Source organism: Hemiscyllium ocellatum, chromosome 3 (assembly GCF_020745735.1).
Source record: "Hemiscyllium ocellatum isolate sHemOce1 chromosome 3, sHemOce1.pat.X.cur, whole genome shotgun sequence".
NCBI classification, from domain to species: domain Eukaryota; kingdom Metazoa; phylum Chordata; class Chondrichthyes; order Orectolobiformes; family Hemiscylliidae; genus Hemiscyllium; species Hemiscyllium ocellatum.
In genome coordinates, this window is record NC_083403.1 from 116905362 (window position 1) to 116918772 (window position 13411).

Below are 13411 nucleotides of genomic sequence, written 5' to 3' on the forward strand. Positions count from 1 at the left end.
AAATACATGAATAAACCAATTTTGATTTAACTCTAAAAGATGTCTGTTGCCGGTCACTTTAAAAATTGAACTTAACAAATAAATGGACCAGAAAACACAAAGTCTATTTCAAATTAAAGTAAAATTAAAATATCTCTGCTTACTCACAGAAGGCAAGAAAAATAAATGAGTTAAATTGATCTTTCTCCCCTGTTCCAGAGAGATGGACACTACATTATCATCTTTAAGTTAAGCTCCTACATTGGGAAATTGGCAGTGAAATGAAGGCAATTCCTGCAAGTTGATTCTTTTTACATCACTCAGTGTGAGACAAGAGGAGAGGATAGCTTCCCCACCAGGGCCCTCAAGAATACCTGTGTCCACCTTTCTACCGATCGTAGCCTCTCCTCACCAGTGCAATTTGTGATCGTCATTGACTGAGCACCAACACCTTGGTATCTCCTTGTTGGCCAACTCTGCCACCCAGCAAACCACTTGACTATTAAGGCCAGTCCCCAATAGGTCTGGCTGTAACCTTCCTGCCAGCCAGCCAATTAGCCTGTCAACTTGTCTGGCTGCTGGGCAGTGTCCCCAAGGAGAAAATGAACATGGGATTCTGCCATCAATATTAGTATGACCCAAGTCCCTGGGATTTCCTTGAACCACAACTCTGTCCCCTGCTGCTTCACAACCTCTCAAATACATGGCTAATATCTATGATATCTGGTGATCAAGCAACATGAAGGCTGTGTACTGCAAAAGAATTAGAAAACACGAGTGAAGATCTGGGTCACTGAGCACAAGGCTATATAAATATTCTAAAGGCACGCCTAATGTCATAAATGTAATGTAGCACAGTTTAATTTCAGCAAAGAGCAAAGGTCATCGCAGGCTCTAAAGACTTTCCTTAAATTAGGATCTGAATGAGAGATACATCAGGAGATGTCTGTGTGTTATTTATGAAATGTTCACATTCTTGTGTTTAAGAATTGAAAACAAAATGTAACTGGTGCATTATACATGTACACATTTGTACGAGTCTTTTTTTTAATACATTTTCACCAACAACACGTACGAAAATTTAAGGAAAGCAGATAGTCATTTGATTTACTGAAGTTCCTAACTAGATTGCTCAGTCAAACCAAGATCAGTTTGCACTTCTAATAGTTTTATCTTTACCACTCAGGTGGATGTTTTGAAATGTTTATTATTTACTTGAGTGCATCATTTGACGGAGTGTGGTATCAAAGAGCATGTAAATGTATGGTAAAAGTGAAGTCAATAGCAATCTAAGGGAAAATACTTCATGGTTGAATTGATACTTAACACAAAAGAAATGTTTTGAACTTGAAATATCTTTCCTCAAAACTAAACATCTTTACATATCTAAACTTTACTTTCAAAAGCAGAGCATGCACTGAAAGATAAAACAAAAGACCTACAGTACCAGTAATTACATATGGATAGTACTGAAGTGCTAAATGATAAAATTAGCTTAAAAAAAACAGGAAGCAGCACATGCTTTATAAATCAAAGGAAATTCAGAAGACAGGAAACATCTGCAACTGAAGTATCAACATTTTGTTACTCTATACAATTTAATGGAAAAAGAAGTTAAAGTAACTTTCAGAGAATTCACAACCAAAATGAAATATGACTCTACTGTGACATAACAGATAACCTCTTGTGATATCAGTGATATAGCAACTGAACCAGATCCATGCTTTTCCTAAAGCCATATTATACACAAATGAGTTTTGCATAGTCTATAGCCTCATTCAGGATCGGACACAACTGATTCTTATACACTTCTGAAAAATAGCGACATGAGATGAACAGATTTCCAAATTGGACATCTGCTCTATAATGATTTCCCTTATATGAGTACAGGAGAATGCACGGAACACGAATTGGCCATTCAACAAAGATTGTCCACTCAAGCTGTATGGACTTCTCCAGCATTCATTCTACCTATTGTGATTTTGAAGAAGTGTTGTTGCAATTTATCCTTATCCTGTATTATCTACAAGGACAAATAAAACAAGACTCTGGACTAGATCTACATCTTACATCATTGTTGCCTTGGTCATCTGTGATTAAATTAAGAGACAGTCTGATGCTATAATTTGATCTCCTCCTGGATGAATAGCTAAATAGCCTTTAAAACTACCTGCCTTGAGAGAATTTGTGGTGCATCATGAGATGATCTTCTGAGGTTGTGGATTAGAGAGATTGTTAGTCTAGAGTGGAATGGGAGCTTTAAAAATCTACACCTAATTATGGAACATTACATTAATACGTGATGCAATTGAACTGTTTTAAATAATTTTTTAATGTAAATTACAAGAAGACAGAACCTACTCTGCAAACTTTTTTCCTTAAAAACTGAAACTGTTTATTTTCAAAAAGATACATAAATACTACTGCAGTGTTGAATAAAGACAAGAACAGAAATAATTCTCTGGTACAACAAACAGGGGTAGAACTCATACAATTAAAGGTCTTGGGTTGTTTTGTAGAGCAGAGGGACCTAGGGGTTTAGGTACACAATTCTTTGAAGTTTATGTCACATATAGACAAGGTGGTTAAAAAGGTATTTAGCACGCTTGTCTTCATTGCTCCTCAGTACTTTGAGTATCGGAGTTAGGAAGTCTTGTTGAAGTTGTGCAGGGCATTGATGAGGCCTTGTCTGGAATACTGTGTCCAGTTTAGTCGCCCAATTATAGGAAGTGTATTGATAAGCTGGAGAGGGTTCAGAAGAGATCTACCAGGGGATGTTGCCAAGTATGGAAGCTCTGAGTTATAAAGAAAGGGGTTGGCTCTAGACTGGGACTTTATTTACTGAAGTGTTAGAGGCCGACAGGCAACCGTATAGAAGTTTATAAAATAAAGAGGGGTTTAGACAGAGTTAATTGTAGTTGTCTTTTTTGTTGGGTTTCACAGAGGGTTTCTCTCAGTGAGCCTGAGTGAGACCTCTTTCTACATTTTACTAAGCTTTTCTCATTAACAATCTGCCAATGTGAGCCACATTCTACGACGTGCTATTATCAGAAGAACTCACCACTCACTGAATACCCAGCAAGTGACAGCATCTTTGGTGCATGTTTCATTTTTTTACTTCTGTTACTAACGTAGGCACTGTGGTACAGTGACTTAAACACCTTTCACTTTTTTTTTGTAAAAAAATACAAGTGCCAATAAATGACTATTCTATTTTATTTAAAAGGCTGGCATGCATATATACAAGCCCTGATTTTCTGAAGCTTTTCTACTCAAAGGTCAATCTTTTTGGAGTTGACCAAGAAGGGGAAAGTGGTGCCATCACTCTCTAACAGAAGCCTACAGGTTCTAATGGACAGGGTAGTCCAGAGGAAGACAGACCTCTTGCTACAGGGCCAGAAGAGGAGGCCGCGCCACCTTGCCCAGGCAAAATGTTCTGAGATTGCCACCTGGATCAGCACCATATCTAGAGGAATGGCCATCAGTATCACAAGAAGATCAATGATTTTCTCTACTCCACCAGGATAAGTGCCAAACTCTCCTCAATGCTATCTCACATTCACTCTATAACTTGGTGTTGTGCAATTTTTAACTGCATCCCATGAAAGAATATATGTACCCACTAAAAGTTAAGAAAGAATTCACTAGCTAGTCAAAACCTGACATGTTTTTGGAAATGTAGGAAAGGGAAACAAAAAACAAAGCAGGCTTCAAAGTTATTGTGTGATTTCATTTGGTGATGAAAGTGATTAAACTCTGTTCCATGAAAATCTAATTAGTAAAATAAAAAAGAATCATACTGATCAAAAATAACAAAAATTTCTTTGGTACAGTATTTCTCACTGAAACTTTGAAAACCACTCAATTCTCTGACAACACATGAAAATGTATGAAAATTAGTCCTATAAAAATTATACAGCCAGGCTTCATTTCGATCAGAAGCCAAATAACGCATTCATGACTAAAACATTAGCTGGCTAAAGCAGGTAAAGAAAGGTTGAATTTATCAAGAAGTTCCACAGTTGTGAAGGAAATGGAAAGTTCAAGGCTGACCATCACAATAGCAAAGAGAACTGCAGCTGTGTTAATGGGCGTCAATACACATCCTATACAATAGGCGAGTGAATATCCTGTGTATATAAAGGGGTGGATGGGCTCACGTTATTTCATTAACTATTTGCTACTTCCTCATAGATTCTGATGGCACCATTCACTGTCTATATTTTAGGGCATTTTTTGTTGCGTTCCACTCTCTGCCCTTTTGCAGCACATTCCATGGAAAGTGAGGACTGCAGATGCTGGACAGTCAGAGTCGAAAAAGGTGGCGCTGGAAAAGCACAGCGGGTCAGGCAGCATCCTAGGAGCAAGAGACTCTACATTTCAGGCATTAGCCTTTATCACATTCCTGATGAAGGGCTTATGCCCGAAACATCCTGTTCCTCGGATACTGCCTGACCTACTTTTCCAGTGCCACCCTTTTTGACAATAACTATGGATAAAGACATGAATCAGCAACTTGGATGTTCTCAGCCTGGTGACTTCTACATGGGAGTAACATCCTCAGAGAAAGAAACTTCCTTACATTTTTCTTTTCCTGTTGGAGCTGCCATTCGGATTTTCTTCAAAGGCTATGATAGAATCATAGAAGCCTTACAGTACAGTTAGAGGCCGGTTGGGCCACTGTGTCTATGCCAGTCATTGAGCATCCATTTATTTTAATCCCATTTTCCATCACTTGGCCCATCGTCTTGTATGATATGATGTTTCAAATGTTTATGTAAATAGCTCTTAGATATTTTGAGGTTTCCTTTTACCTTTGAGAAGGCTGGGTGGGGAGACATGACTGAAGTGTACAAAATTATGAGAGACATGCACAGTGTAGATGAGAAGAAATATTTAAGTAGAGAGGTCAATAATTAGGGGCCATACGTTTAAGGGAAGTGGCACCTAGCATAGAAGGGATTGCAGGAAGTTAGTTTTCATCCATGGGATGGTAGAGCTGGTATATCACAATGTTAAAGAAATATTTAGATGAACACTTCAAATGTTTCATCATAGAAGGCTACTGGCCAAGTTCTAAAAAATTGGATTAGAATAGCTAGACCATTGATGACCTGCATGGAAAAGATGGGCTGAAGGGCCTCTTTCTGTGCTGTAGAAATCTATGATCACTTCCATATTCACCTCTAAGTCACAGATTTTAAAATGGAGACAACGTCACAGTTTCTTCTTCTTAAATGGATCAAAATCACACAATTCCATACCTTAACAATGGGTGTGCTTTTATTGCAGCAGTTTTAAAAAGGTGGCTCAAAACCAGCTTCTCAAGGACACCTATAAAGCAGTAATAATTACTTGCTCTACCTACAATGCTCATACCCCAGAAGAAATGAAGAAAGGAAGTCAGCAATTCAAGCCTTCACACCTTTGTCAAAATGTTTTAAACTTGGTTTTGATATTGATTAGGTGGCACCTTATTAACTTCCCCAGAATCTCTATTAGCAAGCCACGTGAATAATGAAGACGACTGAGCCATCCTCTCACAGAAATGACCAAAAGATCCAATTTCAAAGAAATGCTTATTGGAAGTCAGATTTCAACCAACAGTTTTTGTTTTTACAAACACCGGCTTATCATCTTTGTCTTATTTAATTTAACAGACTGGAAAATCACAGGCTACTCCAGTGGGCTCTCCAGCAAGAAGAAAAACCTAACGTTAGTCTTGATTTTGTTTAAAGCAGTTAAATTGTGTAAGCTTTACAATGGTGCTTCATTTGCACTTTGTGTTAATATTTCTCAATCTGTGAATAAATATTTAAATAGGTTTGGTTTTGATGTAGTAGTCTGGAAATGTGTTAGATTGTGCTTCTTTCTTGATGGGGAGAACACGTGGAGAGCCAATTGATCACATAGTATGGGGTTCACAATAATACAGTTAGTTGCTAAACCTCAGACACGCTAATCCAAATCAGTAGAGAAGGAAAGTACAAATTTTTTTTGCCAAGAGATTTGTTCTAGCTCACTAGAGAACACCGAAGACACAAAGGCTGGCATTCAGTTGCAGCAGTGAATGCCTGCTATCTGGAAGTGAACTAAGCCATTGCCAGGAAACACCAGGATTGCAGTGGCTATTTTACCGGTGGCAATGGTCAACAAAGAACCAATTAAAGATGATGCCTTGTCTCACTGAGCTGTCAGAGGCTCAGTTGCTCAGCAGCACCACAGTTAAAGTTTGCTGCTGCTGAATCTGCAGGAAAAAGGAGAGAGAGCACGGCCATGCTGCATGACTCTCAAGAAATGAGCAAGGAATTGTTTTAATTTATCAGTACCAGGCATACAGGCCTAGAAGCCATTGTCTGGCTGCTTTAATTTGCTTGTCAGCCTTTTGTCGAGGTAGAAGGCTCTCTCGACACCAGTAAAATGTGGTAGAAACATAAAATGTTTGCTAATTGATCAGTTAACTGGATTCGTTAATTGGCTGCCTTTCTCTGGTTTTAGCAAGCTGGTGCCATTCCCGCTTTTGGGAATGTTATGTGGCATTTGGATTTCTGCCTTATGCTTTCCACTGGCATGAGCTGTTCTGCCCTTAGACAATCTCCAGAGCACTGACAAAATCCCAGGCATGGTGTAGAACACCGATATTCCATAGTTAACTAAAATTTAACTTCAAATGAACTGTTAACCATATATAATACTGAGATGTTGCTGACTCTTTGTTCACCAATGGGCAGGCGTACCTTTCTGGGGTGCTCGCATACCTGCTATCATGTTATGGATAGGAGTGGCAATGTTGATATCTTGAAGATGCTCAAGTGTCTCTGTGTGAAACAAGCGCAGAGCAGAACCTGAATGGAAGGCTATCCAGACTCCAACACCAGCCACAGCCATGTGTGAGATGACCATCCCTTCTTCCTGATGAGCCTCAAACTGTTGCTGAAAAAGGTGTGAAAAGAAGAACACTGAATAAAATGAAATTTAATAATAAGTAGAAATTCACATCCAGTGACTCAAGTTAAAATAATCCCTTGCAAAAACATATACATTCAAAGTAGAAAAATGTCTCAAGAGTGATACAAATGGACACAGAATCCACCAATGAGATATATGGAAGGATACCAAAAAGCTTGGTCATTGATGTGAGTGTTAAAAAGCTGAAGGAGCAGAGGGATATGAAGTAACTTGTTCCAGCTTCCTAACTTTGAGGTCTCTGCGTTCTTTCAATTCAACTTTTTCTGTCTCCAAATTTAGTTACACCACCAGCTGCCAATGTCCTAAGCTCTGGAATTCCTTCCAGGGATCTTCCAGTCTCTCTGCTTTTCTTTCCTCTTTTTTAAGATGCCCTGAAACTACCTCTTTGACAAGTCGGCTTTTCTAGAACTCATTCCTAAAACCTTTGTCAAATTTTGTTTGAGGATATCCCTGACATTTTGAGATGTTTTACTCTATTAAGTGTGCATACAAATGCAAATACTTATTGTTGAGATGGAGGGATTTAGGAAGATGCAGACCAATGTGCACTGGAGCTGAAGATGGCAACTGTATTTGGGCCCCCTAAAGGGCCCAAATTGTCCAGTAGGCATTTCTGGTTGCTTCCTAAGATTACAAATCCTGGAGTTAGAATCAGAGATTTTGGAGTGTTCTGACTCACTTATCTTTCCTATAGTTATCCAGGAAAAATTAGAGGAGTGAAAGCTTGCTCCAACTCCTGGCCAATTACAAAGCTGATCGCAATCATGCGTCAACACACTCCTGTACCATACCCGATCTGATGTGATGCACACTCATACCAAACATACCTGCCCTCCACCTGACACCATCACCATCCCATTCCCCACAACCCCAGCTTCTGACCCAAACAGAACTGGACCCATTACTCACCACTCCCCAAGACTGGACATCCCTGACATTCCTCATATAACAATGCCCCAACCGGACATATGCTAAGCATTTGGCCATTTTCCTGCCACCCTATTCTCACAGCACACCTCACACCTATACCCACCATACCTGCTTACCCAATCTGTGGAACTTCCTGCCCAGTAAAGCAGTTGAGGCCACGTCTTTGGATGTTTCAAAGGTAATGACGGAAACATTTTTGAACAGTACAAGGAATTAAGGGTTACGGTGAGCAGGTGGGTAAGCGGAGCTGAATCCACAAAAAAATTAGCTCATGATCTTATTGAATGGTTAGAGGGCCAGCTGTTGCACTTACTCCTTATGTTCTTATTACACACCTATATTCTCTCAGCATTTGCCAATATGACTTCAGAATCCTTAAATTGTTGAACAGAGCAACTATTGTCAGTAATGGTAGTGTGGTTTCAATGCTAATCCACTCCCCTGTTGTTTTGGAGTTCTTGGCCTGGACTAGACGACTTCAACTGGGAAGGATCCTGCCATGAATGATTATATGAGGAACTCCACTGAAGGTAAGTGTGTATTGTTTTGTTATCTGATCAAGGTACATAATGGTGTTTCTGAGCCTGGGCTTTGGTATGTGCTCAGTCCTTTGCTAAAACAGGAAACAAAGTAGTAGAGAGCTATGCCTCCCTTTTTCTGAGGTATGCAATGATTATGTAACACAAGTCATTTCTGAAACCTAGACGAAACCATTCCGAAACATTAAGTGACTGAAGAGCTCCTCCAAAAATTAGTTTGCACTCAAAAATGAAGGCGCTCACTCTATACTGGTGGTTAGTTTTTGAGCAAAATATACATTTGCAGTATTTTAGATACATGATGTATTCATGGCTTGAGTTCAACCTCAAATAGCTCACATTCTTCCCTCAGCATTGCCAAAATATTGACAGACAGTCAACAAAGCCACTGTTGAATCAAACATTTTTGTAGCATTGAGAACATCTGCAATAAATGTTGCACTCATGTGCTGACTGGTAAAGAAAAAAAAAGATCCTGACAGCAGTAATAATATGTTAGCTACAAACTCCAGGTCATCTGGATATTATTCCCCTTTAAAAATTCCCTTCCCAGGGAAGCTCTTCAATCAAAACTGTTTGGCACTGAAGCAAAAGCATGGCACAAAGATGTAAATTTTGTTGAAATTCCTGATTGCCAATGCAATGCAAGTAATATAGAACGTTTCTTGCACTCTAAATTTAATGTCAGCCATCTGAGAAACTGGTTCTGCTCCTTGAGATGGCAATAGATACTAGATTGCAACCACAGATAAGCAGACATTACAACATTAAATCGCTAAAATTTTACTTCTCCCTTCATCCCTCAGTTGTTCTAAATTATTTTTTATATGCTTATGAAACTCATTATTATTTCCCTTTATATTCCTGCTTGTCTCTTCTCATTATATGCTTCAACTCTTTTAAATTCTCTTTACATCTCCTTCCAACAATTCTGATATCCTTCTTGTTTCCCTTCGTTATAATCAGCTTGAACTTATCACATGACCCTCTTCAGCGTCAGTTCAACCTGTTTGTCCAAAATAACTCCACGCTTCAACAAATATGACATTGATCAATCATTTGGAGTCCTTTGAAGTAGTAGTACATGCAGGAGATAAAGAGGAAGTGGTGGATATAGAGCCATTGAGATGTACAGACACTTTAGTCCAACTCATCCAGGCCGACCAGATATCCTGAATAAATATAGTTCCATTTTCCACATTTGGCCCATATTCTGCTAAACCCGATTCAAATATCCTTTCAGATGCCTTTTAAATGTTGTAATTGTACCAGTCTCCACCATCTCCTCTGATAACTCATTGCATACACGCACCACCCTCTGTATGAAAAAGTTGTCCCATAGCTCCCTTTTAAATCTTTCCCCTCTTACTTTAAACCTATGCCCTCTAATTTTGGACTCACTCACCCAGGGGAAAAGACTTGGTCAATTCACCTTAACCATGCCCCTCATGTACTTAGATTTCCAGAAGGCATTTAATAAGATTCCACATCAATGGTTGTTGCGGGAAATAAAAGCTCATTGTGTATTGGCAAGAAGACAGCATCGGCTGACTAACAGGAAACAGAAAGTAAATACAAGATGGTCTTTCTCAGGTCAACAAAATACAGTAAATGGGGTGCCACAAGGAGTGGGACCTCAACTGTTCACAATTTATGCAAATAACTTGGAATGAAGGAACAGTAGGGCTGTTTGAGAAATCTGCTGATGACATAAGGATAGGTAGGAAAAAAAGCTGTGAAGGGAACATAAGGACAATACAGTAAGATATAGATATGTTAAGTGAGATTGTAAGATTCGGCAAATGGAGCACAAAGTGGGCAAATATGAAATTGTCTATTTTGGAAGGAAGAATGCAAAGGAAACATGTCAGAGATGCAGAGGTCTGAGATACAGAGGATCTGGCTGCCCCAGTGCAACCATCATGGAATTGTAGTATACAGGCACAGCAAGGTACAATGAAAGGTAATGGAATATTATTTATTACGAGATAAATTGAATACAAAAATAGGGATGTATACTTCACACCCAGAGAAGAACTTTTCCTTTTCAATTCACATATCATGGTGACAGTAGGTCAAACACAAATGACAATATAAATGTTATAATCTTGGGAATCAGTTAACTGGGATCTCTGAGATTTAGGACCGCCAGCAGATGCCTGTTGAATTGCAAAGATAAATATTCCTCACAGAAAACTCTTTCTGGAAGAGGAGTTGAAATTAAAATTATTTTCCTTACTTTGAAACAGTGATTCGCTTGAGAAACTCTCCACTTATATTCTATTTTTTTTCCTTAGTTTCTTCACAACTAACAGCTTATCTATACTGAGGTGTGAGGGCAGGAGTGAGAGTTGTCCACTCAGTGTAAATTGCCAGTTTTGACAATATATACCTACGCTTGTTGACTTGTGGCTGGGGTAGCTTGCTCCACTAATCCTCCTTTTGTTGCTGAGTATAAAGGTCGGTCTAACGATCTAGAGGATAGACTGACAAGAAGATGTGCTTGTCTTTGATAACTAGGTACATTTTATTCTATGAAAGCAATAGGTGCAATTAATAGGCCTATTTACAAATATCAGGAACCAGGGATGTCACATCTGTTTCCACTGGAACCTGCTCATCCAAAGATTACATTGGGCTAAAACAACATCAACACAACCTCTTTCACAATCATTCCTCATATAAGACAAACTACAGGGTTGTCAAATCCTAGGAACAGGCACTGAATACAGAAACTGTTGAGAACACAATGGTCTCATGACAGGAGAAAATATTATTTCAGTAATAATTTGAATATTAACATGCATTTGCAATAAAATGAAACAAAACTATATTATTCCAAATCCATAGAGTAATGTGACTGGGATAACATTAAATTCTCACTCTGGGCTGCTATCGCTGTGTAGGTGCACTATGTTGATTCCATTTCTGCTGATTGAATAAAGTATGCTTCTCTTCACTTGCACCATTAAAAGCACACAGTCATTTGACAATTTTAGGTTCAACAACCTCATTAATATCAACACCTCTAATCCATACAATATAATTTGCATGACATACCAGTTTAGCTGTCAGTGCACCTCACTAAGTAGCAGGTTTCAGAGAGGTTCAATAACAAGTCTGAAGAACTAAGTATTTACATTAAACTAAAAGATGAATTGCCATTTCAACCACCTCCAGCATGTTGCCACTGTCAAATATATCTTCCTGCTTATGTTACAGTGTTAGGACAGGACCATTCCCCCAATGATACCCTGGCCACTCTTCAAGTATCCCATAAACTCGGTCTTCTTCCTATGGAAGCTCAAGAAATTAAACATCTACCCTTTAGGATGCTCTCGTTCAGGCCACAAGTACTCCTTCCATGTGAAACAAAAATTTACATGTACTTTTTTTCAACTGAATATACAATACGTGCTGCTCACCATGTGGCCTGCTTAGCAATGGCGAGACCAAATGTAAACTGGATGACCCATTTGCAGAAGACCTCTATTCAGTCTGCAAATATGACCCTGAGCTACAAATTGCCTGTCTTTTTAAATCTGCACCTCACACCTTTAATGACCTCTTGGCCTGGTGCAGTGTTACTAAGGAGATTCAGCTAAGTGCAAGGAATTCCACCTTATCTTTTGATTAGGTATTTCAGAGACCAGATACAACCCTGAGTTTAACAATTTTGGACGTAATTTCTGCCCCCACTTTACTTCCCTTTCTTTGCATGTTTTGGTGCTAAATCTTACTTCTCTCGTTTTCATTTTTGGACAGTGACTGCTTATCATTTGGGCCTTAGCAATTCCTGTGGCCATGTTTTTGTTTCTTTACCTGCCCTATTCTCACTCTGTATTCCTCTGCCCTATTAACTATTTTTCTTTTAACTTTTCACCCAGACTTTCCCTCCTGTTCTTTTTCTACTTTTCTGTGTTTAATCAACTTAAAATCTATTACATCTTTAACTTTCTCAAATTCTAACGAAATGTCATCAGTTTAATGCTGGTTCACTCTCCACAAATGCTGCCAGAAGCTGCATACTTGCAAGATTTTCTGTTTTTACAATATAAACTACATAATTGTGTAGTGCAAAAACTTGCATTAATAAAACACCCGGATGTTCTAAAGTATTTATAACCAATGAAGTGCTTCTGAAATATTGTAATCAAATCAATTTGCACACAGTGAGCTCCCACAAACATCAAGGAGTTAAATGACCAGGTAATCTGTTTTAAGTCATAGAGTCATAGAGATGTACAGCATGGAAACAGACCCTGCGGTCCAACCCGTCCATGCCGACCAGATATCCCAACCCAACCTAGTCCCATCTGCCAGCACCCGGCCCATATCCCTCCAAACTCTTCCTATTCATATACCCTTCCAAATGCCTCTTAAATGTTGCAATTGTACCAGTCTCCACCACATCCTCTGGCAGCTCATTCCATACACTTACCACCCTCTGCGTGAAAAAGTTGCCCCTTAGGTCTCTTTTATATCTTTCCCCTCTCACCCCAAACCTATGCCCTTTAGTTCTGGATTCCCCGACGCCAGAAAAAAGACCTTGTCTATTTATCCTATCCATGCCCCTCATAATTTTATAAACCTCTATAAGGTCACCCCTCAGCCTCCGATGCTCCAGGGAAAACAGCCCCAGCATATTCAGCCTCTCCCTGTAGCTCAGATCCTCCAACCCTGGCAACATCTTTGTAAATCTTTTTTGAACCCTTTCAAGTTTCACAACATCTTTCCAATAGGAAGGAGACCAGAATTGCACGCAATTGTGATGTTGATTGCTTGATAAATATTGATCAGGACAGTGTAGAGAACTCCTTACAATTCAGGTATGTACACACAGTCATAGAAATGTACAGGAAACAGACCCTTTGCTCCAACTCATCCATACCAACCAGATATTCTAAATTGATATAATCCCATTTGCCAGCATTTGGCTCATATCCCTCTAAACCCTATTCATATACCCTTTCAGGTGCCTTTTAAATGTTGCA

General features: G+C 39.1%; 1 protein-coding gene across 1 annotated transcript in view; it reads right to left on the minus strand.

The window, feature by feature from the left end:
- The window catches only part of arhgef10 (Rho guanine nucleotide exchange factor (GEF) 10), a 280448-nt gene that overhangs the window by 18357 nt on the left and 248680 nt on the right, over positions 1–13411 (minus strand). The window contains exon 27 of the mRNA XM_060853056.1: positions 6738–6912. Coding sequence (XP_060709039.1) covers positions 6738–6912 — 175 coding nt within the window. The remainder of the gene's footprint in view (positions 1–6737; positions 6913–13411) is intronic.